We start from the raw sequence: 27,944 nt of genomic DNA, 5'->3' as shown, positions 1-27,944 counted from the left end.
TCATCCAGTGCCTCACACAGTTACCTCTTGTGCGTGCGGTGAGAACACTTAAGATCTATGCTTTTAACAAATTTTAAGTGTACAAGGCAGTACAGTGTCATTAATATAGTCACCAAGCTGCACATTAGATCCTCAGAACTTACTCATAACTGAAAGTTTGTACCCTTTGACCAAGTATTTGAACATTACCCCCTGCATTTGAGAATGAAGCATCTTCTCACACTTTAAGGTCCAGCTAATTTCTGTATCATTCCCAATACCCTTTGTAACTACTTCAGCCTATTTTTAAAACAAATATTTATAGGATGTCTTCTATGAGCAGGCAACGTGTGTTTGGCACACACCAGAGATATAGCGCTGAACACAGATGGTTTCCACTCACAAAGAACTGTGTGGAGGTAGACATTGAATCAACTATAAGGCTAACAAATGCATGACTCCACAGTCTAGTATGTGTTATGAAGGAAAAGTACTAGGTACAATCAAAGTACAGTAAGACAATGGAATTTAAACTGGGGAATCAGAGAAGTGTCTCGGAAGAAGGAACCTTTAATGGAGACTGGTAGGATGAGTGGGGTGAGGGCAGGTGAGAGGTGATAGACCTGGGTCAACTTAGCCTATGGGAAGACTGAGGTGGGAGAGTGATTGGAGGTGTTTAGGAACTGAAGGAAGGTCTGTGTGGCAGAAGCAGATAGAGAGGAAGAGGGTGCTGCATGAGTCTAGAGAATCAGGCAGATGCCTCAAAATGTAGGACTCTGTGGTTTGGTAAAGACTTTGGATCCTACCCCAAGTGCAAATGGAAACCATTGCGGAGTTTGAGGCAGGTAACTGTTGCAATCCATGCCACGCCAGGAGAGGGACACCAGTGAAATGCTTTTGGAAGGTATTAAATGTGAAAGGATTTCCAAGATTGAGAAGGTTATGCATATAAGTTTAAATGATGGAGTAGCTCTTTCAAACATTTTTGACATCGGTCACACACTGCCTGCTAATTCATATGTCTCACTCCCTTAGTTAGGTGACTGTGTCCAACTCTAGGCTGGAGAAGATGCAGGGAGATTCTGCAGTATCCTCAACTTGACAGCCTCACCTGTTCATAAAGTTAGCATTTCTTCCCCTGACATTTTCCCTTCTTTTTCACGGAAATTTCTTTTCCTTCCTGGCTTTCAGAATGAGGTATTAGTTCTCTTAGGAATAAGTGGGCTATATTAGATGTTTCCTGACAGAATTAGGTTTGGGAAATGGTAAATTCCAAGACAAAAAGCAATATTCTATACTGGAATGGAATTTGGTAGCATATAAATAATTTGGAATTCTTGGCACTGTGGATTAGAATGACTGCCCGTTCTATCTAAATATACCATGATATCCATTCTAATCTTGTGTGAACTCTTTTCACTAGAAAAGAGAATAATTTTAACCCAAGACCTCACCTCATCTCTTTCTGTGAATTTCACCATACTTTTTGTTCCCAAGTTCTATGAGATGTGATAGTTTGATTGATCAGGATATTTAGAACACAGATTTATTTCCATATCTCATCCTTCATTTATTAAAGACTGGAAAGATAGAAGGACAACTGCAGAAGTGAGTACATTTCAGTTCATATACAGTGAGCTTAATTCAAGAAACATTTTCAGAGCAACTATAATGTAACAGAAACCATGCTTGGTACCAAGGATACAAAGTTGCTTTCTAGGAGCCCACTGCCAAATAGAGAAGGCAGGCATATAAATGTCATGTAAGTGGATAAATGCTATGAGGGCAAGCAATGGGGAAAGCGGGATGGCTTGGCCACAAACATGAGTGCTTTGCTCTGCTTGGGCTGAAGTCTTCACTGAGAACCTCCAGATTGAATCAAATCTTGAGGGATGGTAATCATTCACTAGGGGAAAGGGTTTTCCAGATGGAAGAAGTTCAGCTTTGATGAGGAATCATGTACAAAATGGGTAAGGGGAGAGGAGGGAGGAGCCTAGAGAATCATCCCATTTAATACTGAGGCATTTGGATCTTTTTTCCTCATGGGAGATGGGGAATCACAGGAAAGTTTTCACCTATGTAAGGTCATTTTGGGATGATTTCTGTGGTCTCAGAACAGTCAGATGATTGGAGGGGCCATGGTGGAGGCAGGGAGACCAAGTCAGGAGGTTGTTTAAACAGTCTAAGCACAAGATAATACAGACAGGGGCAATGAGTCTGCAGAGCATGGGGCTTTGTTTCTACTTTAACAGGACTCTGTTAGTACCCTTCATTATAACTTCCAGGTACTTGTGACTATTTCATCTGGTTGTTTAAATATATGCTATAACAGGTATTGGCTTCGTGCTTACCACATCCATTTCCCTTTTCTGGGCACACAGTTAAACTATGTTTCCCATTTCCCAGCCCCTTTGCATCTAGGTGGGGACATACAACTAGTTTTTGTTTTTTTGTTTTTTTAATCAGTGGAATGTCAGAGGAAATAATCTATCACTTGCAGGCTGAAACATTTGCACGAGGGTGTGCCTTCTCTGTGTTCTTTCTTTTCCCTGTATCTGAAGTCTTCAGGATCCAAGATAAAGATGAAGATGGCAAAGTTGCCAAACAGAAAAAGCCTGATTCCCTGGGACACATCTTGGAGGAATGCCACTCAGATGGATAGCTTAATAAGGGAAACCTGCATTGCAACCTGCTTGAGTGAGAAATAAACTTTGTGACAATTTACTGGTGTTTGGGATATTTTGTGCTAGCACAGCCAGTGTCAATTATCCTGACATACTTATTTTCTTATTCTCATCTATGGGGTCATTCAGAGGTTTGTTGGTTCCATTTATTCTTACATCTCTTGCTTACTCAGTTAGTAAAATTTATTCACTCTATTTTACTCTAAATATCTATATCAGTGTTAAGCTAGGCAATGAATAGGTCTCTTGGACTGCCCATACTGGAATACAGATGCAACTCACTGAAGAATTTAATTCAGTTCATTTCAATGACATTGAATGAAATGACATAAGTGTCATTTCAATGACAATTTAAAGTGACAATTTAATGCCAGGCATTATGCTAAGTACTAGGTATATAGAAATTACAAAGTATCCTATACCTTGGGTTGAACTGTGGAGTTGGGAGAACAGTAGAAACCCCAGATAAGCTTGGGGAAGTCAGGAGCAGAGCGAAGGTGCACCTCACTTTCCTGACAGAGTGGAAGAAGCAAGTGACTTTCAGAGGCGAAATGGTGATGAAGTGGTTTAGCCAGAGAAACTTGGGAAGAGGTTCTGTGACCCAGTAAAGGTGCAAGAGCAGGAAGATGTGCCCAGGGGTGGTACAGAAAACAGACAAGTCCTAGATGGTCTCACAGAGAAAACTGTGGCCATGCTGGGAAAGGAAGGGGCAGAAAGATCTCCTCATCATGTGAGCCCAGAAGGGACCTGAAAGTGGCAGAGAGAGAGAGAGAGAGAGAGAGAGAGAGAGAGAGAGAGAGAGAGAGGGAGAGAAGGAGAGAGGGAGGGAGAGAGAGAGAGAGAGAGTGAGAGCATTCTAGACCTTATAATACCTTATGGTTAAGGCTGAGGTGCAACCCAGGAGTCATCTTCCAAGCTAACCTCAGGCCAGGTGGGAGTGTGGATGTTGAGAAGCAGCTAGTGAGGCGGGACAATGACCCTAAGTACCAGATACTTCACCCTCACTCGTTCCTACTCTTGACACCTCAGCATTATATTTCTTCTGAAACTTGGAGAAAAAGTTGGGTGAACACAGAGAGCTCTAAATTTATTAAAGCTAAATTTCCAACACACAGTAAAAGGGATGCATAATGTAATGTGAGTTGATTTACAGAAAAATAGTTTTATTTCTTGTAACTCTGAGTCTACAAGCAGAGATTTGCAAGCATTACAGCTATTAAGGAGGTGATGGGGCTCGGAGGAGGCTTCCTGGAGGAGAAGCAGGTGTCTGAACTGGGATGTAAAGAGTGGATAGGAATGGACCAGATGGACTAGGGTATTGGCAGGTGTTATAAAGTACAGGAGGGAAAATGTGCCCTGCAGAAGGAATGGGTTGCCCCAAGGCCCTGAGTACGCGTGAAACAACTAGCTGCTCACCAGAAATGTTATCAGTTCAGCATTTTTGGAGACTGAGCACAAAGTGTGAAGAGAGTAGTAAAACAGAGAGGTAAGCAGTAGGGGACAGGTCAACATGATAGGAATGAAATTGTATGTGATTTTATTGTACTGATGAAAAACTGGGGGCCCCTGCCCTGCTCACCTCTCCATGCGTATGCCACTCCTTGCTCCCCTTGTTTACTATGTGCTCCCCAGACTGATGTTCTTTCAGTTCCTCAAACGTGACAAGCTTCATCTCATCCTTTAGACAAACTACTCCTTTTCCACTATGCTTTCCCTCCTCCTAACACATTGAACTCATTTGTACTTGTAGATGAGTAGAGTCCCTTAAAATAGTCACGCTGGAAAGCCATATACTTATTTATTGATATTATTCTTGTGTAAAGCGTTTTGGGACTTACCTTTAGCACTCATTTGTGAGGCATATCAGAAAACCCATTTTGTTATCTCAGACTTCATTTTTGGGCCTAAAGTGCCAATAATACTGAGAGTTACGCCCTACTAGCCTTTGGACATTTGTCTGTTTCCAGAAACCAAATCCATCTCTAACTATTGAGTATCTTCAAAGGAATGAAACATAGGCTCTGACGGTGATTGAAAAGTGAGTCCTAGAAATGTTTTCGGCAAAAGCATTATACCATTGGGATAAGTGAATACTCTTCTAATGTGGTTCATTTGAAAGTTTGCATGTGCTTAGTAGAAAAGAAACCTTATTATCATAAAATCACATCTGGTGGACTCATTGGTGAGATGACTTAAAAGACCTATTTTTACAAAAATTTATGGTAAGTAAAACCAAAGTACTTGCTCTTGACACCCACCCCCCCAAAAAAAACAGCTATGCTAATGAGATCTGAGCTTGACTGTAGAACCCAGTGAGTTTATAATTGAATCACTCAGATTACCATATGTTGATCTCACTGATTACAAAAAAAATATGGGTAATTATTTTTTAGCCACTTGGTCACTGAAGACAAGTCAAGATAAGAGAACGTATATAGTACTTGAGGGAATAACCCTTTTGAACCCTGTGGAGGGTGTCTCAGTTCCAACTTGTGCTACTTCCTACTAATAGATAAAAAATAAAACAGAGAACTCCTGAGAAAATTAAACAGTATCATTTTGCCAGCAACTGGGTAACTACAAATGTTAATAATTGAAATAAATCAATATAAACAGAAGACATTTTCATATTTTATTAGTTTTATATAGGTGATGGAAGCAACAAAAATCAAAACAGTGGTACAGCAAATTATTCAAAAGGTATATTCATCAAGCAATTATTCAAAAGCTATATTCATCAAGCAACATTACTGAAACAAAGTGAACATGATTTAATTTTTTCAAATTAATTTCAGTATCTGAAACATGGAACTATTAGCAGAAGAACTTTTGTTCCAGGATTTCATCTCCTGTATGGTTCATATTTCCCCTAAATTTGGCAATAAGAACTTATACACTGTGGACTCTTAGTGAAAACTGATGAATAAGAGGTTATGGTTTAAGCTCTTAAGCTAAAGTGAAATACTTTTCCAGAAAAATATTCCAGGAGGGAAGACATTTGTATCTAAGGTCATCTAATTATCAATTGATAATGCGAAGCCTCAAAATTAACAGTCCTTTTAATTTCAATTCTAGCAAGTATCTAATTGAATCTTAGCAAGCTCACTGACTTTATAACTTTCATTGGCAGCAAACTCCACATATTAACTAGACTCATAAACACACACACATTTCTTTTTTCTCTTTAAAAATCATCTACCTATTAACTTTATCAAATTCTCTAAACTTTTATTATTTGGGTGAGTAATCAATATTACTTGGGGAAATAACCTCTCCATGAGATTTATTTGGTGGTTCTTTCTTAGTGCCCTGTTTCGGAGAGCTAAGAAGCAGTGGACTGCAGTTTTCATTAAATCTCTCAAAGAATTGGTTCAAGTGCCTAGCTCTGGTTCATCATCTGTGGACCATATGATGGGGGGGGAGGTCCTTTGAAGAAAGTGCATGTGGATAGTTTGATAAAATGTAACAAACGATGTAGATTTTTTTTCTCTTCCTTCATGTCAATGGAGATTATTTATTTCTTCCTATCTATCTATCTATCTATCTACCTACCTACCTAGCTCCTCATAGCGTTTTCTGTACATGGGCATAGTCAAGTGGCCATCGTAGAGGTGTACAAAGAACATTTGTGTGGGATACAGGTGATTCAGTCTTAATTTTTGGTCAACTACCAAATTGCTATAGTTCACAAAATAATTCATTTAATTTCTTTGAGTGTTAGTTTCTTTACTAGTTAAATTTGTTTTAACTGCTCTATGGATTATTTGTTATCAAAAGTCCTATAAGGGATATAAGCATAGCTTGATTATTATTACTGCTTCTGTGTTTAAGATCCCTTGAATAAAAAATTCAGATCATAAATTCTCATTAGGATAACTGAGTAAAATATTTTCAAAATATAGGTTATAGGTCCTGTATAGGTCTAAATACAATGACTGTAGTTAGAATTGTATTATAAGCACTTTTCCCTGGCACTTCATTCATATAACTAAAAGAAAACATTAGACATTTTCAATAAACAAAAATAGGAATATAAATTTTATCATTGTTATGATTCTTTAAAATAGGTTTAAAAATTTGATGCACTTGAATCTGAAAGGCTCTTGTTGAACTAATCAAACAACCTTCTAAGAAAGGATTTCTTGGCAGGAGTAATAATTTTCCCAGAACCCTTTTTGTGGAGGGATTTCAGTGGAGGCTTTTTTAAGGGTAGAACTCTTTTGGGGGTTTGCAGTGCTCTTGCTATCTCCACATGCTCGTTGCAATAATATTTGTTGCTTCCTTCTGACAGATGGATGAGTGTGCTTTCTGCCAGATCCATACACTGGGCATGGACCCAATGCCCATCTCCATGAGAGCAGTAAATCATGGCAGGTTTGTTGAGCTCAGTTGAATAAAATGGTACCCAAGTATTGATATCCACATCACAAGTAGGGCAGCATGTAATCCAATAGCCCGTTTCAGACTCATCTTCCTCATCATCTTCATTATAGGTGTCAAATTCATCATCACCATCAAAACTATTTGCTTCTGCACTGAAACAAAATTCTTCTGAGTCTTCAAAGGGAGTGGAGTCCCCTGGGTCTTCTGTTGATGTCTGACTATTCGTGAATGTTTTCTGATCTTCATTCACATCGTCTTCAGCACATTTCAACGTATAAAAATAGAATGCTTCTGAAACAACCTGTTTATTGTCTCCTGGTATGCCGAGGAAAATAGTTCCATTTCCCATGTTGCTTCCAAACCATATCTTGCTGTGCTTAATATCTGGGGTCCAATCTGGGGTTTCCATCTCACGAATTTCCATCTTGTTGTCCTCAAAAGAGATGATGTTGCAGACCATTCTTTTTTGATTTTCAAGCTGATAGCCACCAACGATAACAAATTCATCATTGCTTATTTGAGTCAGGATTGCACTGGAGACAGAGATTCCTCCTGGCATGACTGTGCAATTCACAGCTGGGCTACCCAGAGGGAGATCAACCCTTATTCTGTATAGGTTGGCAGGGCGGATGTTATTGGCAAGTGAATGGCCTCCTAAAATATAAATGGTATCATTTCTGGCAATGGAGACGTGAAAAGATAGCCCATCCTGAAGTTCTGGAAGAATGTATGATGTAGAGCACCCAAATTCAAAATCCACCAAGAAAACATGGGGCAGGCAGTCAGCTACACTGTTCCATTTTTCTGTGGTTCTTTGGGCGGAAGGTATGTATGACCGTCCTCCAAAGAGAACACCCACACTTTTTCCGCGACTATACACCACATCAATGGAATGACCATACCTGCCTTCAGGAACATCTCCTACCAAGTCTTTCTCTGTGCAGCGAAAAGTAACTTTTTTGTTGTTCTTGCAAACAACAGACATGATATAGATCTTATCTGAAAGTTCATTGTTTGGTGTTTTCCCTCCATGGATGATGTACTGATGCTTTTCAGACTCTAAGTTGCCTTTGAATGTGCAAGTGGCTGGGTAACGAAGAGGAGGAAGGTAACAGGAGTCCTTAGAGAAAACTGCAGGCTTCAGTTTGAGATGGTTATGCTTTATATCAAAATGGAAAACTCCAGTGGGGCAGGACCTTTTGGGCCAGCCTTTTTGGCCAAAGAAGAAAACTTGCCCATCAAAATTCATTAATGAGAAGCCTGGTTGAATTAAGGCTATGTTATTACCGACTGTTACCATTTGTAGTGACATATTTTCTGATCGTGGATAGATCTTTTACCTGAAAGAATTACAAAATTGTTTTTGCCTTACTACATCCCTTCATATAAAATCACTGTGTTTAGATCCCCTCACACGTAAGAAGCATTTTAAGAAAAGAGCTGTCCCACAAGCTCGTAGTGGCCTGAATTCGCAAAATAGCAAAAATTCAGGCAGCTAGGTAAGCAAAGAGAAACAGAACCTTCCAGCTTAATACCATTCAAGAAGCTGGGACCCGTTTTAGACATGGACTAGCGTCCCTTAGACTTCTGGGAATTGTAGTCCTTTTCCCTTAAAGATTCGCCGCTTGCCAACAGAAAGAACTACATTTCCCAGAAATCCGTTCTCTATGGGATGCGTGGCTACGATAGTTTGTCTCTGTGGCTCCGCGAGAGGAGTCTGTCTGAATAAAGACGCCAAAAATGCGAAGTGACTAGATGGGAGCCAAGACGTAAAACTAGGGAAGAAGAGGTGAGAATGGCTGACGCAGACCCAACATCTAGGTTACGGGAAAGCTGCGGCACCGGGAGCGGCGTCAGGCTACCCCCGCCCGGGTGTTGTTGGAGCGTCTCCTGGGGACTCTTATTAACAGGTGACCCAGTAGGAAGCAGGGCTGCTTGTGGCTAGAGCGGGGTTGTTGCCTGGAAACCGCAGCCCGAAGAGACTCCCGGCCCAGGTGTCCTCACGGACTTCTTTTGAGCTCGAGTCAAAATTGCACCCCCGGGCTTCTCTGGTGGCGCAGTGGTTGAGAGTCCGCCTGCCGATTCAGGGAACGCGGGTTCGTGCCCCGGTCCGGGAGGATCCCACATGCCGCGGAGCGGCTGGGCCCGTGAGCCACGGCCGCTGAGCTAGCACGGGAGAGGCCGCAACAGTGAGAGGCCCGCGTAGCAGAAAAAAAAAAAAAAAAAAATTGCACCCCCGGGCCTCCTTAGCTTAATGGGGCGGGGGTGTGACGGGGGCACAGAGAATAAAAAGCTATGACTATTTTGCGGAACCGAAAGATTAGTCTCTGAATACCTGGGGTGCAGGGGAGAATTTACCTGATAATGGTTTTTTACCACTCCTGTATTTAGTCATGGAAACACAGTAATGAGACTTTAGCGGGTACCACGCCAAAGGCCATTTGTTTTCTCAGCTGCTCTTCCTCCGGTTTTTAGAGTTCTTTTAGGGATGCAGAGAAGTTTCCTAAACACCTCTCCTTCTCCCTTCCTCCCCTAGCCCCCACTCCTCCCTCTTTTTGGGTAAGAAAATAGAGTTAGTGGCTGTTATTTCAGATCTCTCTTTCCAGCCCCAGAACCTTGGAAGTAATTAGTAATTCTGTTGTAAGCAGGCATTAAGCAAAGAGGTGCCAGAATTATTCAGAATGTAATATTTGTATGATTTTTTAAAACAGGTATTTACTAGATGGAGTAAGCTTGATAAATTTTAATTTTTTTTTTTTTTTGCGGTACGCGGGCCTCTCACTGTTGTGGCCTCTCCCGCTGCGGAGCACTGGCTCCGGACGCGCAGGCTCAGCGGCCATGGCTCACGGGCCCAGCCGCTCCGCGGCATGTGGGATCTTCCCTGACCGGGGCACGAATCCGCGTCCCCTGCATCGGCAGGCGGACTCTCAACCACTGCGACACCAGGGAAGCCCGATAAATTTTAATTTTTAGAAAAATTATTACTTACCTTGGAGAGATGTCAGGAGCCTTAATGGGAAATGCACGCCCTGTTTGCAGAGTGAGGTCCTAGGCACTAAAGATTAAAGGAAACAAAATAGCACAGATTCCTTGACTTTTAAGAGTAAATTGTTAATATGCTTCAAAAACAGTATAAAACAGTGTCTAAGAGTATGGGCTCTGAAGGCTGACTGGCTGGATTCAAATCCTGGCTCTGTCACTTACTGTGTGACCTTGGGCAAGTAATTTAACCTCTTTGTGTCTCAGTTTCCTCATCTGTAAAATGAAATAATAATTTTACCTACCTTACAGGTTGATGTAAGTTGTGATTAGTAAGTTAATACATGCAAAGCACTTAGGACAGGGCTTTATACACTGTAGGTCATAGCTGTGACGATCATGCTTGAACTTATAAAAAGTAAGGTTGTTAATGCAGTTACCTGCCAGTCATGGCAGATGATGTTTATAATGTTGGAGATGATTAGAAGGGCTTTAGGATCTGGGAATCTGGTTAGTGGGTGTAGACTGATAATTTTTTAGACTAGTGAGAATTAGATAAACATATACAACAGAGGGGTTGGTGGTAGGTTCAGTTTAAATAACAGGAAATATTTCATTCTTCTTGTTACCCTTTCTCTAACCCCTCATTAAATATGCAGACTCTGAAGTTGGAATGTCTGAGTCCAAATTTGGGCTCTAAAAGTTATTTGCTGTGTAACTATTTTGGGCAAGTTTTTTGTCTCTTTTTTTATCTGCAAAATGGGGATAATATTAGTACCTATTCATTGAGTTATTTTTGAGAATAAATGGGGTGACACATGTAACTCACATAGCACATATGTGATCATATATGCTGGCACATAATAAGTATTGAAGAAATGTTAATTGATGCTGTAATTTATTTTTATTCCCCTTGCAAAGGTTCTTTGGACCGTGTGGAGTTTATGGTCAGTCTAATGAGATCTTGGCTGTTTGCCTTGAAGATCAGGTGTAATTAATTGCTAATTATTCTCTTCTACTTATGTTTAGCTTACTTGGGAGACTCCTCAAGGTGTGATATTTTAATAATCATCTGTGGGTTATTAAACCAAGTGAGGAACTGGTGAATGAGAAGGATTATTACTAAGGTTATGAAAGCAAGCCTTTTTCTTCCTCAGACCATGGTGGTTTGTAGGTTCAGCAACTTGCCTTGCTTATGAAATAACCTGGGCAAGTGTTTTATTTACTCGTGGCCTATGCAGGTATACATGAGAGAAGGCATCTGTGCAACTAAGAAAACGCTCTCCATGGGAACTGAAAGGAAGTATTCTTGGCGCTCAGTTTGGTAAAGGAAAACCATACGCGATTACACTCAGCATGATGTGTGATGATTTTTAGAGAGTTGCTCACGTTTGGGCTGAGGGAGCACCAAAGCCTGCTTGTTGTAAACACCTGTGAAGACCGTTATTGGGATAGAAAGCAAGCTCTACAGAGGTAATGGGTCCCAGATCCCAAGGGGTGACCATACAATAAGAACACTTGCTTTTAAATGGAAAATTAAAAATAAAATGTTTTCATTGTAGCCCATTGGCTTCATTTTAAAGTTCATAGGGATTTTGGCTTCTCATAAGTGAAAACAGTGTTATTGTAGATTAAACAGAAATATTTTCTTGGGCAAGACATAAGGAATACTACCCCTTTTTGTAGCTTATTTTGGGTCCCCAAAGATTTCTGACCTGTTCTCCCTTTGGTGCCCTGCTATTTGGCTCACCTCATAATTTCAGGGCCCTAAAAATAGTGGTAAAGTTGATTACTGTTAAGATGAATTACCTCTTGTAACACAGTTCAAGAATCTGTGTATTTAATTTTTAGATTATTCATTTTAAACTATGGGCAGATGACTTATGTATTTAAAGAATGAACAAGAACATTGAAAGTGTTTTCACATTATTTTGCCATACTTGTTTATTTTGCAATTTTGCTTTACTAACTTAAGTATGTCTTTACAGGAATAGACTATAGTATATTTTCCACGGTTTTACTATGACTCTATTCATCACATCTTGGTTTTTAAAAGGTGACACTAGAACTAAATCTACTGAAGTGGTTTTCTTTAAATAGGCCAGATAAACACAGGCAGATTTGGAAAAAAAAGACACTGTTCTGTGACCGAAAGAAGTTTCAAAGTCAACACATTAAAGATTCTTTTTAAAGGTCAGAAATATAGGACCAATAAATTTATACAAGTCTCCCAACCCCATGCTAACATTCCTCAGCAGGGAGATTTTCATTTATTCACTGTGAAGCTAGGGCATAGTTGAGAATCAAAAAAGGGCTAATGATGTAAGGTCTGGGTTTGTAGTTTCGTGTGTCTGAATTGACACTCTTTTCCTTTCAAAGGAAGCTACTGTACTCGGAAGCATTAAATCTTGCTGATCAGTGTTGCCCGTTTTCCTGATTGCTCCAAAAGAGCAGGTAACCTCGTGTAACTGCAGTCTTTTCGTGTACGAATTAACCCTCTCTTGCACGGTTAATCAGGTTTGAGGCATACAGTGTTTGACTTTTTTGCTGGCAGTAAAACCAGGATTAGGTCTTCCTTCTGACACTTATGCCAGAGAAGCATTTATGCACTAAGATTAAAATTTCAACACTGATGCCACGGGAATAAAATCCTTGCAGCAGCCTGAGACCAGAAAGCCCCTCTCTCTCCAAATTCTACATCATCCCTTCCCCATCTGGACACCCAGTCCACCTGGAACTAACATACTGCTGAAGGGGGGCATCTTTCCCTTAAAGTTGACAAACGTAGGCTCCCATATTTTAGCTTTGGTAGAAATGAAGTTATTGGACCTACCTGAAGGCCAGGGGCGCAGCTCACCCCTCTCTGAATCTTTGCTGCTAAACCAGGTATTAAACGTCAGCGCTTGGGGAAGATTCACTGACTGCTCACTCTGACCGTGGCCTGCAGAAGGATGACAGTAAAGAGAGTATGTATGTGTGCCTACAGATGTTCCAGTGAACGCTGATCTAACGGGAGTAACTGACTGTGACCTTTTTTTTTTTCTTTAGATGGTTAAGGGAGATATCCAACCGGGGTGTACCCTCAAGATTTAACTGTTTCCTTACTGGTGAACAATGGAAACATAATCTATTATCTGTAAAGACCAAAAAAACCACAAAAAACTGGTAAAATCCTGATATATTAAAAACATTTTAGAATGTTTAATATGTTTATTAAGTGTTTATTATTTAAACACTTAATAAACATTAATAATATAATAATGTTTATATAATTAATAAACATTAATAATGTTTGTTATTTAAACACTAATATTTAATGTTTAAATAATAAACATTATTTTAAAAATACTGTATGATTCGAATGGGAAATTATTTTTACTAAAGCAGAGACTACTAATACGAATGTCAGTTATTTTGACCGTGAATTGCTCCTCAGTGGTCTCATTTTCTTTAATGCAAGGCTCAGAAGGAGTTCTGATTATGGGAGGCCTACTACCAGCTTTGTGTCAGGGAACTGCTGTGTAATATTGTATAGTGGAATGATTAAGAAAATGGGCTTTAGAGTCAAGCTGACCTGGTTTTCTCTGCCAGCTTTGCCATTTTCCAGGTGGAGTCATCTTAGTCCTTAAGCCTCTTTTCCCCCACCTCTGAAATGGGGATAGAAATATTTACGTCAAAAGATTGTTGCAAAAAGACTAGATGAGATAAAGTCTTTGAAGTGCTTAGCCAAGGAAAATATCCCACAGTGGTCTTAAAAACTATGATAGTAGCCTCCCCATTCCCACTCCAAAGTTTCATAATCAAAGGAAGAATAAACCAAAAGGTTGAGAACAGATGAAAAAGCTGACTTAATTTTTTTTAATGGACCTAAGTTTTTAGAGCAGTTTTAGGTTCGCAGTAAAATTGTGTGGAAGGTACAGAGGGTTCCCATATACCTCGTGCCCCCCACTCACTCATAGCCTCCCTCATTACCAACATCTCCCACCAGAGGTACATTTGTTACAATCGATGAACCTACATTGACACACTATTATCACCCAAAGTTACATTAACATTCACTCTTGGTGGTGTATGTTCGATGGCTTTGGACAAATGTATAATGGCATGTATCTACTATTATAGTATCATGCAGAATAATTTCACTGCCCTAAAAATTTTCTGTGCACCACCTATTTGTTGCTCCCTCCCCTCAATCCATGGTAACCACTGATCTTTTTACTGTTTCCATAGTTTTGCATACTCCAGAACGTCATATAGTTTTCAGATTGGCTTCTTTCACTTAGTAATATACATTTAAGTTTCCTCCTAGGCTTTTTATGACTCGATAGCTCATTTCTTTTTAGCTCTGAATAATATTCCATTGTCTGGATATTCCAGTTTATCTACTGTATTTTCCTACTGAAGGACATCTTGGTTGCTTTCAGGTTTTGGCAATTATGAATAAAGCTGCCGTAAACATCCATGTGCAGGTTTTTGTGTGGACATAAGTTTTCAGCTCCTTTGGGTAAATACCAAGGAGCACTACTGATAATTCATATGGTAAGAGTATGTTTAGTTGTGTTAGAAACCTCCAGACTGTCTTCCAAAGTGGCCGTATGATTTTGCATAACCACCACCGATGAATGAGAGTTCATGTTGCCGTACATCCTAGCCAGCAGTTGGTGTTGTCAGTGTTCTGGATTTTGGCCATTCTAATAGGTGTGTAGTAGTTATCTTGTTTTAATTTTCATTTTCCTAATGACATATGATGCGGAGCATCTTTTCATTTGCTTATTTGTCATCTCTATGTCTTCTTTAGTGAGGTGTCTAGTAAGGCGTTTGGTCCATTTTTTAATCAAGTTGTTTGTCTTCTTATTATTGTATTTTAAGAGTTCTGTGTATATTTTGGATAACGGTTCTTTACCAGATGTGTCTTTTGCAAGTATTCTCTGCTATCACGTGGCTTTTCTTTTCATTCTCTTGTCAGTGTCTTTTGTTATTTTATTTTTTTATAGTTTTATTTATTTATTTATTTGGCTGCGTTGGGTCTTCATTGCTGTGCACGGGCTTTCTCTAGTTGCGGTGAGCGGGGGCTACTCTGTTGTAGCGGGCTTCTTTTTGTGGTGATTTCTCTTGTTGTGGAGCACGGGCTCTAGGTGCGCAGGCTTCAGTAGTTGCAGCACACAGCCTCAGTAGTTGCAGCACGCGGGCCCTAGAGCTCACGGGCTTCAGTAGTTGTCGCACGTGGGCTTCAGTAGTTGTGGCTCATGGGCTCTAGAGCACAGGCTCAGGAGTTGTGGTGCACGGGCTTAGTTGCTCTGTGGCATGTGGGATCTTCCCGGACCAGGGATCGAACCCGTGTCCCCTGAATTGGCAGGTGGATGCTTAACCACTGTGCCACCAGGGAAGTCCTGTTAGTGTCTTTTGGAGAGTATAAGTTTTTAATTTTTATGAAGTTCAGCTTATCAATTATTTCCTTCATGGATTGTGCCTTTACTGTTATATCTAAAACGTCATTGCCATACCCAAGGTCATCTAGGTTTTCTTCTATGTTATCTTCTAGGAGTTTTATAATTTTTGTTGTTAACACTTAGGTCTGTGATCCACTCTGAGTTAATTCTTGTGAAGGGTATAAAGTCTGTGTCTAGATTCCTGTTTTTGCATGTGGATGTCTAGTTGTTCCAGAACCCTTTGTTGAAAAGACTGTCTTTGCTCCATTGTATTGCCTTTGCTCCTTGGTCAAAGATCAGTTAGCTATACTTATGTGGGTCTATTTCTGGGTTCTCTATTCTGTTCCATTGATGTATTTGTATATTCTTTCACCGATACCACACTGTCTTGATTACTGTAGCTGACCTAATTTTAAACAATTCATTAAAAACAGTTACATCAAGAAAAATATATACCATTTGTTAAGCCCATTTCCCGACCATAAAACTTTTCATTTCTTTGTGCTCTATTCTAATTTTTTCCCAAATGTATACATATTTTTACTTAGTTATGATAAGAATGTATTTAAATTTTGTTTTATCTTTTTAATGTAACATTATTTCATATATACTATGAAATGTATATTTTATTTCCAAAATTTTTAATAGTTGCCTAAAATTCCATTAAGTAAATATATCTGACCATTCAGTATTGTTGGTCATTTAATCAGGTTCTATGTGGCTTAGATGATAGAATGCAGGGATCAGAGGTAGACAGATTTGGAGTTGGGTCTTAGTTCTGCCACTTACTAGCTGAATGGCCTTTTTGACCTTCAATTTCCTTATCTCTAAAACAGGGAGGATACCTGCCTTACTGGGAGGATTAATGGATATAAACTGTTTTAAAGAGTGTACTCAGTAGATCTTGTGTAATGATGATGGTGCCATAAATATATTTGTGTAAGTGAAGGTTTTCATTTTTTGCCAAATTTTAGGATATATTTTCAGGGTTGACTTTTAAAAAACTGACAAGTAGCTCAGTTGTTTGGCTGATTCTTGGCATTTGGAATGTTGGTCCATGCCTTAAAAAAGTGTCATCATCTCTTCTGTTACTTCCATGATGACCTTTTTTTTCTTTGTCTGCAAACGAGTACTGGGTTATTTCTCTAACCTGTTTATGGTGTATAATGATCCTGGCACTTGAGATTCCAGCATCAGTGACAGCTCCACAGTAAATATAAAGTAAGAAATGCAACCTAGAAACCAGGGGTAGGTTTAGGTAAGTGTTTTAGCCTTTGCATTCTACTAACACCAGAAAACAGGCAGTTTTTTGCTAAATGGGTTACTTGTCTCCTAAAGAGACTGGAAATTAGCAACATATTTGGAAATGGATTTTTAAACCCTGAGCCCTTGCCACACATTAAGAAAGCATTAGACTCGCAGTGAGCTCCTTCAGAGCCCCCCGTCTACCAGAGTCCTCAGCATAGAAACTAAATGTGAAGTCATGAACAATATTTATTGAGTATCCACTATGTATAGAGTCATGCGGAGAATTAGGAAAAAAAAATCACAGACTCAGCTCTTGCCCTTAAGGAACATGCATGATAGCAGGATGAAGCAACTTCTTGATTGAGGATAAACATGTTTTACATTCTTCCTATGCTCACCCTTTCTTAAAAGTTCACCAAGAAATCACAGTTATAGGGGCAGAGCCAAATTCCTACCGAAATATATGGATTTCTCGTGCCTTAAATCCAAAGACTATGGACAATTAAAGAATACAAGTCAGTGTCATTACAGAGTAGAATAAGTTTTATTCCACAGAGGAAATAAAAAACTTAGTAATGGGATATACTGACATAGTAATTGAATGAAAAGGAAGCATAATTGGAGAAAAATAGAACGTCAGAGATGGAAGACAGCTTCAAGTCCAGTCCCCTTATACCTACATTCAAACTGCTTAAGGCTAGAAAAGTTAAATAAGTTGAAAGGGTAACATAGCTGCAGGGGTGTGTGTACATGGTGGGTGGAGGAGGGCAGGGGAGCAGCACAGTTTTGTGAACTCATGACAGTGTTTCTTAAGAAGTGCAGTGACCTCTCAAGCATTTCCATCCCCATCATATAAATGGAGAAAAAACTTAAATGACATTGTTGCTCAGTGGGTTAGCAAGTGTTTGAAATGAGGTCAGTGGCAGCTTTTCATAGCATTCAAATAGGTATAGACAGGGCTTCCCTGGTGGCGCAGTGGTTGAGAGTCCGCCTGCCGATGCAGGGGACACGGGTTCGTGCCCTGGTCCGGGAAGATCCCACATGCCGCGGAGCGGTGGGGCCTGTGAGCCATGGCCGCTGAGCCTGCGCGTCCACAGCCTGTACTCCGCAACGGGAGAGGCCTGCGTACCAAAAAAAAAAAAAAAAAAGGCATAGACAATTTTTACTTCTTTAATAAGTGGCTGGTTTTTCAGGAAGTAATGTAAATAGTGTGGGAAAGGGAGATGTTTGGCTTGTTGAATGAATCCCATGATAGAAGCCACAATTGAAACTAGCCAAGAGGAGAAAAGAGGAAGGAAAAGGAAATGTATAGAAGGAAGCAATCTACAGTTAGTATGATGGGTTGTCAAGAGAAGAATGTGACAAGTGACTTGTCATTTTTTATTTAAAGTAATGAATTAAATACAGCCACCTGACCAGAATGTTCCGTGATGTAAGGTGGACACTTAGTTGTAAAATAAAATGGAGCAAAATTTCAGAGGTGTTTTACAATGTTATACTAGAAGGAAAATTCACTTAAAATTTTTATTCTTAGAGAAGGAGGGAATTTGTGTATGTTAATTTCTACCTTTGAGTATAGAAACCATGATGGCAAAAAGAAATTGTTTTTATGTTGGTGTGTGTGTATGTTATGTGGTGTACATCAAGGCAAAATTGCAAATAAAATGCTGAGAGAAATTGGAAGCTAGGGAAGCACTGTATTACTTCTTAAGGCCCATTTATTATTCCATGGTCATAGGAAGTTAGAATCAAAAATAGCTGAGAAATATATTTTAAAACCTTATTTCTTTTAAGATAACGTCAGATGAAAAGGTCAGCTTTATTTGCAAGATCTGGCATTTCAAAACACTTGGAAATGAATTCCTAAAAGCAGAGTTGATTTAGTTTGGTTGGTCTACACCTGCTCCTAACTAACTGTGCAGGTGTTGCTTTAAAGCAGGCTTTCTGGTTTTGTGAAAGTGCTGTGCACTGTGCATGTGGCCGACAGGCTCCGGAGCTGGAGAAAAAGGGATGATTTTAATTGAGAGTAGATGCCTTTGTGCCACAGTAGTTATGCAGTACAGATAAAATGAGCAATAATGGGACATTGCGTCCCACGGGAAGGTGGGATTACAATTGAGCTAATAAATCTTTTATGATTGAAATCTTACTGCGTGATTATAGAGCTCTAAAGTTAACTTAGAAACTCTACTGCCTTATGGATTCACAGCTTTATCAGGGGCCTTGAAAAAATGTGCGCTGAAAAACTTACTGTTACTGTCTGTAACTCACTGAGGTAGTTGATCACATTTCTGAGGCTAGGAGATCAGTTTTGAATAAGATTGAAATATGTGTATTGTACATTTTTCTTGATAAAATGTGTTAGTCTAGAGGTCAGTTAATATGCTTGTAGGAGTTTTGTTAGGGGGTGAAGGTAGGGTATTGACTTGTGATTACACGACTCTTAAATTTTTCAAAAAAGCAAATTAAGAAACAAAAAATGTTAGTGAAAAGGTATCTTTCTGCTTTCAAAAACAATGGATTTTCTGAAATTTGTCTTATGGGTATATCCTTCAGCTTCCATGTCCACAGGTAATTTGCTTTTTAAAAAAACAATAGGGAGTGAGCAGGGAGAGGCAGTTCTGAATGCTTAACTGTTGGCATTTTTGTTTAATGGAATTAATAACGGTGTAGTTGAAAGCAGTCTAATAGTTGACCTGCCTCAGTGAGTCAATGCAGACGTTTCTGGGTTGACTTAAACAGCTTGGAGGAAGAGTATATTTGGGGGAAATAAAATTGATTTTATACAGTCTGCTGATGAACAATAGGGCTTAATGAATGATAGCCTCAAGAAACCCCATTGCAGTAACTTGGATGGATGATCAGGAAAGGGGGGAAGCAAATTTTTCAAGAGGAAAGTTTCTGCTTAAACATGTAATTTTATAGATCAGTATTATTCCCATCCTCCAGAGCTTTCTGCAAGAGGAAAACAATCAACACGCCTGAGTTCCAACATTTCTTGGTAAACTTTTACTGGGTGTCTTCTCTTTCTCTTTTCCTTAAGGTGAGATCTTTTGTCAAGGAAAGAGTAAAACAAAGACATGCGTACTTCTGAGACCTCTGCACAGATGACAATACACAACTTCTGTCTTCTAAAGCTTTGTAATCAACGTTCAGCCCTAAGCCTCTCCTGCCTCCCATAAATGCTTTCCATAATATTCACTGCAGAGGCTTGTACCTAGGGGAGTTTATATGGAAGTCCAGAGGCTTATACTGTCAACTTTTTCGGTGATAATGGAGAATTCCATGCTTTTTAACGTATTAAAAAAGGCTTGTTGGGAGAAGCTTATAAATTGGAATGCTGTGTATTCTTAGATGCTAGAATGTATGTCTTTATCTCATCCTGATAAACTGTTTATCAGTTTAAAGGAGTTTAGATCCTTTTCTGTTTTGTAAGGTGTTTTGTATTTATGCTTTCCTCTTTTCCTTTGTTTTCTTGTTCCTGCTGGTAGTTGTGTAAGACAGTGGTATATATGCATGTGTGTCTGTGTGTGTGTGTGCTTTGTCTCAAGATGTTTTGTATGTTATTGGGGTACAGAATGTGCTTGTAGTCAGACGCATGGATACATCCAACCAGGGTGAGATTGCCGCTTTTTGTTTACGTTCCTGATGACTTCATGTATGCCTTAAAAGTCATAATCAAGAACATCTCATTACTGTTTATGATACGAGAACCACATAATACTGCTCATCAGTAGAGTCATTAGTTGACAAAAACCTCACTTACAGTTTCTTTACCAGATTCCTTTATTTGTTCTCTGTGATTGGACTAGATGACCTTTAGATTTCTCTCAACTCTGAGAATCTTTGGCAATTTCTGTCCTTGGATTTCGTACTCCTTAATATGATCTAAACGACATAAAAAGAATTATAGGATGCAAAATAGTTGTTGTTCAGTCAAGGCAAAAGCCATCAGTTCACACCGAGTCTCTTCTATCATGTCAATAAATCTATACCCGTACAGTGTAATTTGGTCTTTTGAGATTTGTCCATTTTCCAAAGTATAAAAGGAGATCTAGCCTTTGAAGTCTCAAGGTTGATGGTTTCATTCCTCAGACTAGATGAATTCTTTTTAAAATATCCCATCTTACGTTTCACACAGCAGGAGCTTCTTACGAAGAAGAACTATGAGAATTTGAGAATGTGGGCTTTGATAGCCCCTGCACAACTCTTTAAAAATGTGTTGTTATTTATTACTTTCAAGCATCAGTGGTAAACCTCACAATTAAAAAAAACACAAACAAACCTTTCTGCAGACTTACACCTTTCTGTGCTGTTAGAAAGCAGGTTATGTACTTTGAGAGGGGACACTAGCTCAGGGTGACTTGTTTCTTAAGGCTTATCACGCTCGTCTCTGACAGTTGTGTTTTGTTTAGCTAAGTCTCATGAAGCAGGGATGTGAAGATAAACATCAAAGATATGCTACAGCGATGGTGATAATTCCACATACCGAATTTTATAATAATGTCTGTAAAGGAGCAGGTACCCTTTACAGGGACCTTCCTGGGACAGACACCCCCCTCCCCACCCCATGTCCTCTGCCTGCCTCTTGTTTGTAAAAAGGCTCTAGTCTCCTAGATCTTCCCTGAGTTCCAAAGAGCAGATTCAAACAGCTACTAACTAGGGAAGTGAGGGAATTTACAAACAAAGGAAGTACAAGCCCAACTTAATTTTTTTCATGATTGTTATCTTAAACCAATGCCTTGATTTATGACCCCAGACTGTCGGAGATAATGTCCTGTGGGTTCAACCAGCTGGCCCCAAGTGGACCTGAACTTGATGACACGCCAGGATCAATTAAAAACTGAAACTCCTAAACCATCATGGAGGCTCTGAGTACATAATACAATGCTGCAACCATTGCTTTTGCTGTCTCCTAGAAAAAGTTACAAAAGACAGACGTCCCTGCTATTCCATAGCAGGGGAATGAAGGGTTGACAGTGGGGAATTATAGCCATGGCATCAGCTCCTGAATAAAGCAACTTTTCCGTTTTCACCAACACTTGTCTCTCAAGTATTGGTCTTTCCAGCAGTGAGCAGTCAAACTTGGGTTCAGTACCAGCCTCATCTAGTTACATGTCCTTTCAGAGAGCAGGTGACACTAACCGGCTTGAGTGGTCGTTAGTTTCGTTGTTAGTAAGAAAGGGGACTCCAGGAAGGTTATGTGACTTTCTTGCTAGCTCCCAGTGACTCAGTAAGAAGAGAGCCATGTTCCTAACGAAGCTTGTGGTCTCCCTGTGAAATTCAGTAGTCAAAGCAGAGCAATACATCCTCCCAGTGGTTCTTCTGGGTGCTGTGACTGTGAAAGTGTTACTTCTGATTTACCAGTGGGCGTTGTTACACATTTAGTTTTAGTTATCATCACAATATGCTCTGGGTCTTTTATGTGGAGCTTTAAGCCTTAAAACAAAACACCAAACCAAAACAAAGAATCCTGTTGTCCAAGCATGTGTGTGTCTCTCTCTCTTCCTTTTTCTGTTTTAGAAAAGTACTTTATGGTAAAAACACAAACTAATGTGAACGGTAACTGAAAAAGCATTGCTTCCTTCTAGAAAACCACTAGGATTTGCATAAACCACTTGACTGGTAAATGATTATCTGCTCTGTCAGTCTCTGGGGACTTTTAACATGAGGTTATTTATATTTTTATAGATAAGGAAAGTTCTAAATTTGAAGGTGGGTATCTTTTAAACTCTCTAAACAATGACAGCTTGTAAAACTGGATTTTCCAAAAGTCTTTAAAAAGTCAGTAAAAACATAACCTCTCCTGTATTCTGGTAACCACATGAATAAAATTAAAGGCATTGAAAGATTTTGAATTTGTGCTGTGTACAGCCGGTTGATTGTTTGCCTTTTAGTAAAGCTGAGATGTGTTAAGGCTAAATACTCAAAATACACCAATTTGAGAATTGCGAAGGAAGTTTAAAGGAATTTCTATTATCACCCTTAAAGCATCCACGAGAAGGCATTTACAGCAATATAAAACACAACCTGGCTGCTGCTGTTTGATATTTTGCCTGTAGAAGTAGATTACCTGAGAAGCCTTGAGAAAGAGACTGATACAGTACAGTGTTGGAATCTTGCTGGGATGCACTTCTGGAAGAGCAGAAGTGTTTGTAATTAAGTACATGTCCTACTGATAGTAAAATAATAGCCACCTTTGAATTTATCATTATTTATTATTTAGCAACTGAAAGCATAATATATTAAACTATGGGTTGCTGAAGCCTGGCAGTATTATAGGTAAATTTGCATACACTGTAACTGATGCTTTTTCCTATATCTAATTTTCAGGTGCAAATAACTTGAAACAGTTTCTTTCACTTTGGGTTGGCACATAGCTACACTTTTTATTTTCACTTGGACTTCTACAATACCATGTTTTATCTAGGGTTGTAATGCATCACGAATTCTCTTGATTGATCTTTGGGTAATATTAGTACCTTCAAAGTCAAAGGGGTCACAGTCAGAACATGTCTTCATGTAGACAAAGGACAGAGTACTAAGAGTGATCCATTATCATCATCGTCATCATCATCATCACAGCTAACATTTCTTGAGGCCCCATGTATATTCATCTAATCCTCATAGCAATCTTGGGAGGTTCTTGTAGCTTCGCAATTCCAGTTTAAAACCCTTGCGGTCAGATGTCTTTCAGAATTCAGAAGTTTTTGGAGTTTAGAAAGGTAATCAGGGCAAATGCCACGTATTACAGAAAATCTCCAGTGAGATCAGGAAAGCACCTCAAAAGCAAGCCCATTAGTATTTTTTCAGGGAAGCATATGAATAGTTATACTATTTAAACAGAATAAATAAAAGTCATAAACACTTTCATATTAATTCAGGTCAGGTCTTGCCACTAGGTGACTTTGGGTATCATCTTATGAATACATTTTTGTTTTACTATTTTTTTTTCTGAGCTTTTTGGTAAATACCAAATAAAGTTAATAACAGACACCAGATTTTCACCCTTGTTTTGGAAAAATAGAAGAACATGGTGTCTATACAGTATCAGAGAACCCCTCCTTTTTATTATCCCCCATGAATTACACTGGGTGCTTAGGCTGTCATTATTCTTCTGCTTTGTGTAGATAGTCATTTTTTCTCAAAGCTGTGTAAGAATCATATTTCACACAGAATGAATGGAATTTAACAAGATGAAATATCACAACCAAAAACAGTTCAAACTCCGCAGGGATTGAGGCGTTGTGTCTTAGCTGACAAGCATTTAGTTAGCGAAGCAGTCAATGAATGAGCTGACCATGTGAAGGGGCACTAGCATGTGAACGTGATCTTCAGGTATAAAGCAGGAGTGTAACATTTGGAATGTGAGAGTTAGTCAAATCTCAGTGTCTCCAGACCATACCTGGAGTCTCGTCTTCATTTCTGGATGGCATATTTTAAAGGGATGCAGGCACTGTGAAATCTTTTCCAGGTAGATTGATCAAAAGGGTGAAAGGACCCAAAGCCGTGTCATACAAGGTACAGATATAGTGATTGGGCAGGTTTAGTTGAGTCTTTTGCCAGCTTCTAGCAATATCTGACTATAGTACCTGCTCAAATGCATAATTTTAGCTTAAGACTGATGGACTGCCAGCTCTATGCCACCTCCTGAGCTATGAAAAGACATGGACCCTGCCTTTCACGGGCTCTAAGTCTAACAGAGGACACAGAAATGTATACAACTATTTACAATACAATGTGATAAGTGGAACAGTAGACACCGCTTATAAAGAGGCAGCACAGAAATTATGATTTGCTCTTCCTGTGATGATGGGAGATGGGAAGCTAAAGCTTTCAAAGAGAAACTGAATTCTGAACTGGGTTTTGAAAAAGAAATGAAGTGAATGAAATGAGAAGATTGAGAAAGGACAGTATAGGCTTGTTCAAATATTTGAAAGGATATCACGGATAAAAAGGATTGAAATTATTCAGTCCCATCCAGGGACTCAGGACCAGTTGGGGTAGGGTACAGGGAGACAGATTTAGGCTCAGTCTTAGAAGGAGGCTTTAATAGAGCTGTCCAAAGGCTTCTTTGGAACATTCAGAGTTCCCAGTGTCTGGATGTGTTAGAGCACAGACAAGTCAGCTGTTCGGCAGCAATAGTACAGTAGTATGGAGGGGTATGTGTGTGTCATGCAATGGTTAGAGAAACATAGTGAAGTACTTAACGGCATGGGTTCTAGGATCACACTTCTAGAACTGACACTTCTGCCTACTGGCTCTGTGATCTGAGCTAGAATTGTTATGAAGTGCTCGGAACAGCACCTGTTACCTAATACGTGCTCAAAAGGAACTAATAAATGTTAGCCACTATTGTTGTCATTGGAAGGGTGGTTGTTTGACATATTCTTTGAAGTTCACCTTACCTTGAAAGATTTTGGGTTTCTGATTGTGTAACTGTGGTGATATTCCTGTGAATTAAGAAGATGGAAATGAGGAACTGAAGCAAAAATAAAATTGTGATAGTTAACAGTTTAGCCGTTGAGATAGGAATAAAACTCTGGTCTCTTGAACAGGATTTATTGCTCTACTAACTATCTTGACTTGTCCTTTTAGGGCCTTGGAATTCTTCTACCTACACATCTGGAGTATTTTGAGGAGAGGCTGGTACCGCACAACTCTCTGTAGCTCATGTTTTTCTTTGTCTTACAGAGAAAGTGGCTTCATGAATAGGAATGCCTGCCAGATACCAGGATTGGAGGTGATGGATGAAGATTGGCACATTGAAGAAGTCTTGGATAAGTTTGTGAATTGTCACGAGCAAACATATGAAGAATTTCTGAGCACTTTCACTCATCTTTCAAAAGGTAAAATGGAGAAGTAAACTTTCTATAGCAGTTGAGACAATGAATTTTATTATAGTTTTATGTCTTTGCTGTCTTTTTCAGAAAGACTATTGAATGAGCATTCATTCAGTCTCTTTGATCAGGTGATTCTCATCAGGGCGTTTGCAACTGATGCATGTAAATACTAACATTTTTATCCAATCAAGAGCTGTATTATGGAGGCAGAGCCATTGAGAACTAAAGAGGACTTGAGAAATCATTTAGTAGTAATCCCTTCGTTTTATTTTTGAAGAAACACAAGTGCAAAAAAGTGGAGGTTTTTAAAAGCATATTGAAAACATTGAAGAAATCTAGCATAGTGTAGGGTGTGGAGTTACACTGCACACTTTTGGATTCTGCCATAGCCACTTTCTGCCTTGGGGGGAGGTCACTGAGTAAAGAGGGGATAATAATAGTACCTTAAAGGTTGATGAAGGTTATTTGAGATAACCCATGTAAAACTGTTAGCATAGTGGCTAGCACATACATGCTTAATGAAGGCTAGGTATTAGTAGTATTGTTGTTGTTGTTGTTGTTGTGATGATGATGATCCTATGTTTTCTGAAGAATGGAAACAACCTTTTAGACCGGAGTGATAACTAAAACCCTAAAGGCCAAACCCGTGCTGTGTGTTTCTTGTGATGTGTTTGGTTGCCTCATGCAGTATTGTTGTTTTATTGAGCCAACAGTTATAAGTTGGAAATTTTACATAAAGATCTTGATTTGCTTTTTTTTCCCCTGATTAAGTGAGAAGGTCGGTTACCTCTTATTTCCCTGATGGCAATATCAGCTGGAGTTCAGGAGCCCTTGCCATGTGACCTCCCTCGTTTGACACACTCTCTGGCTCTCACACACTCGAAAAACCTGTGTATACCCTGCCTGCTTCCCTCACTTAAGTGGCTCCTGTAGGCATTGAGTTCTTGCTCTCAACCTTGCGATCATGGGATCATGGGATCCACATTCGGGAGACTGTTGACTCAGCTCTTAAGCGGAGTCCAGTGTGCATCTGGTCATGACAGTCTCAGGATACCTGACTTCATGATTTGAAGTTATAGTTCATGTGTCCTTAAGAAATGTAAAAGAAGGGTAGTTATAATGAAGAAAAGGAAAAGTGATTCCAACCTGATTCTTTTATTGTGCCAGGTAGTGGGAATATCATTATCTATTTTGTTTACACTTAAGGGAAACAGAAAATTTAGGAAATTCTTGTTAACTTGGGCTGTGAATGATCTATTTTGACATGATATGTGGATCAAATTAATCTTGATAATGGCCAAATCATCTCTTGGTCTATGCACATGGATTTAGGAAGATGCTTGCTTTCTCTGAGCCTAATGATTTAGTTCCATGTTTTCCAGAGCCAAACATGGCAGTATGAATGGCTGGGGTAGGGTGTGGAAGCAAGGGTAAAACTGGCAGAACTAATGCATTTCGGCGTGCCAGTGGCATTTTGATAATCCAGATTATTTCGGAAATTTATTTGTAAGGCGGACTTTATTTTTGTACTCTGAAAGACTAAGAACTCCTTGCAAGGACTTGGATATTCTAAGGAGGTTATGCTGTTTTTGTTTTTGGGATAAGGGGTCTAATTCTTTTTTCAATTTTCTGTATGCTCATTCCATGCCGAGAGAAACTGTTGCAGATGTGGTGACTTCATTTTGAGTTCAGTTTTAGGCCCCAAACTGAGCTGAAATAAATGATGACACAAGTCATATAAACTGCATCTCCAAGCACACTAGTTTTTTCCCTTTCAAAATGTCCCTAGGCGCCAGTTCACATTATAAACTAATGACCTGAAAAAATTCCTCCTACAACAAAGATTTGTGAGTGGAAAAATATGTCTTAAATCAGTAAGTGTCCTTTTTTCCCCCAGAAACATTTAAATACCTTCTGAAAAGCCAAATAGTACCTAGGGTCAAGCCTAAGAGTTGAATGATAGCCAGCAGAATTGATCAGTCAGTGTGTTCTGTCTGTTAGTTCTGTTTGACGGAAGACATGAAAGCTGTTTCTTCAAAGTTTTCTCCTTCTTTCCAGCCCTTCATTTGTCTTAGTGTATTTGGTTGTTTTGCTGATATGAAGTGGAATCTTTTCTGTGTTAAACTGGCTATCACCACATATACTTATGTACATTTCTTTAGTAAGTTTAGTATCTCAAGTACATTACCATTTCCACTGATTGTTCTATTTATTTTTATAATAGTTATATGCCAGAATGTTTATGGGATTCATTTTCTTTCCAAGAGTGTTAAAGGGGTCAGTAATCCTATTAAAAATATTTCCCTGGAAAAAATTAAACTATAGCCTTATTGAAGAAATTCACATTACTGCTTCAGATGCTTGGAAAACAGTTGGAAACTGTTAATATTGTACCATAA

General features: G+C 39.2%; 2 protein-coding genes across 3 annotated transcripts in view; one reads left to right on the top strand and one right to left on the bottom strand.

Annotated features, from left to right (window-relative positions):
* Positions 1–6,774: 6,774 nt before the first annotated feature.
* RAG2 (recombination activating 2) lies at positions 6,775–8,358 on the bottom strand. The gene has a single exon (XM_060157727.1). The coding sequence runs from the start codon at positions 8,356–8,358 to the stop codon at positions 6,775–6,777; it is 1,584 nt and encodes a 527-aa protein (XP_060013710.1).
* A 358-nt stretch (positions 8,359–8,716) lies between these two features.
* The window catches only part of IFTAP (intraflagellar transport associated protein), a 59,344-nt gene continuing 40,116 nt past the window's right edge, over positions 8,717–27,944 (top strand). Inside the window, exons 1-2 of one of the 2 annotated variants that reach the window (XM_060157725.1) lie at positions 8,717–8,835; positions 25,397–25,551. In XM_060157725.1, coding sequence (XP_060013708.1) covers positions 25,410–25,551 — 142 coding nt within the window. In that variant the 5' untranslated portion in view covers positions 8,717–8,835; positions 25,397–25,409. Of the gene's footprint in view, positions 8,957–25,396; positions 25,552–27,944 lie in introns of both variants that reach the window. The other variant, XM_060157726.1, reaches the window with a different exon arrangement.

The sequence above is a fragment of the Lagenorhynchus albirostris genome, chromosome 9, assembly GCF_949774975.1.
Source record: "Lagenorhynchus albirostris chromosome 9, mLagAlb1.1, whole genome shotgun sequence".
NCBI lineage: Eukaryota > Metazoa > Chordata > Mammalia > Artiodactyla > Delphinidae > Lagenorhynchus > Lagenorhynchus albirostris.
Note: the sequence above shows the minus strand (reverse complement) of the source record. Positions and strands in the feature narration are given on the sequence as shown.

What these genes read in the sequence shown, in the direction of transcription:
- RAG2 (XM_060157727.1), bottom strand. Translation starts at nt 8,358, where the DNA reads ATGTCACTACAAATGGTAACAGTCGGTAATAACATAGCCTTAATTCAA.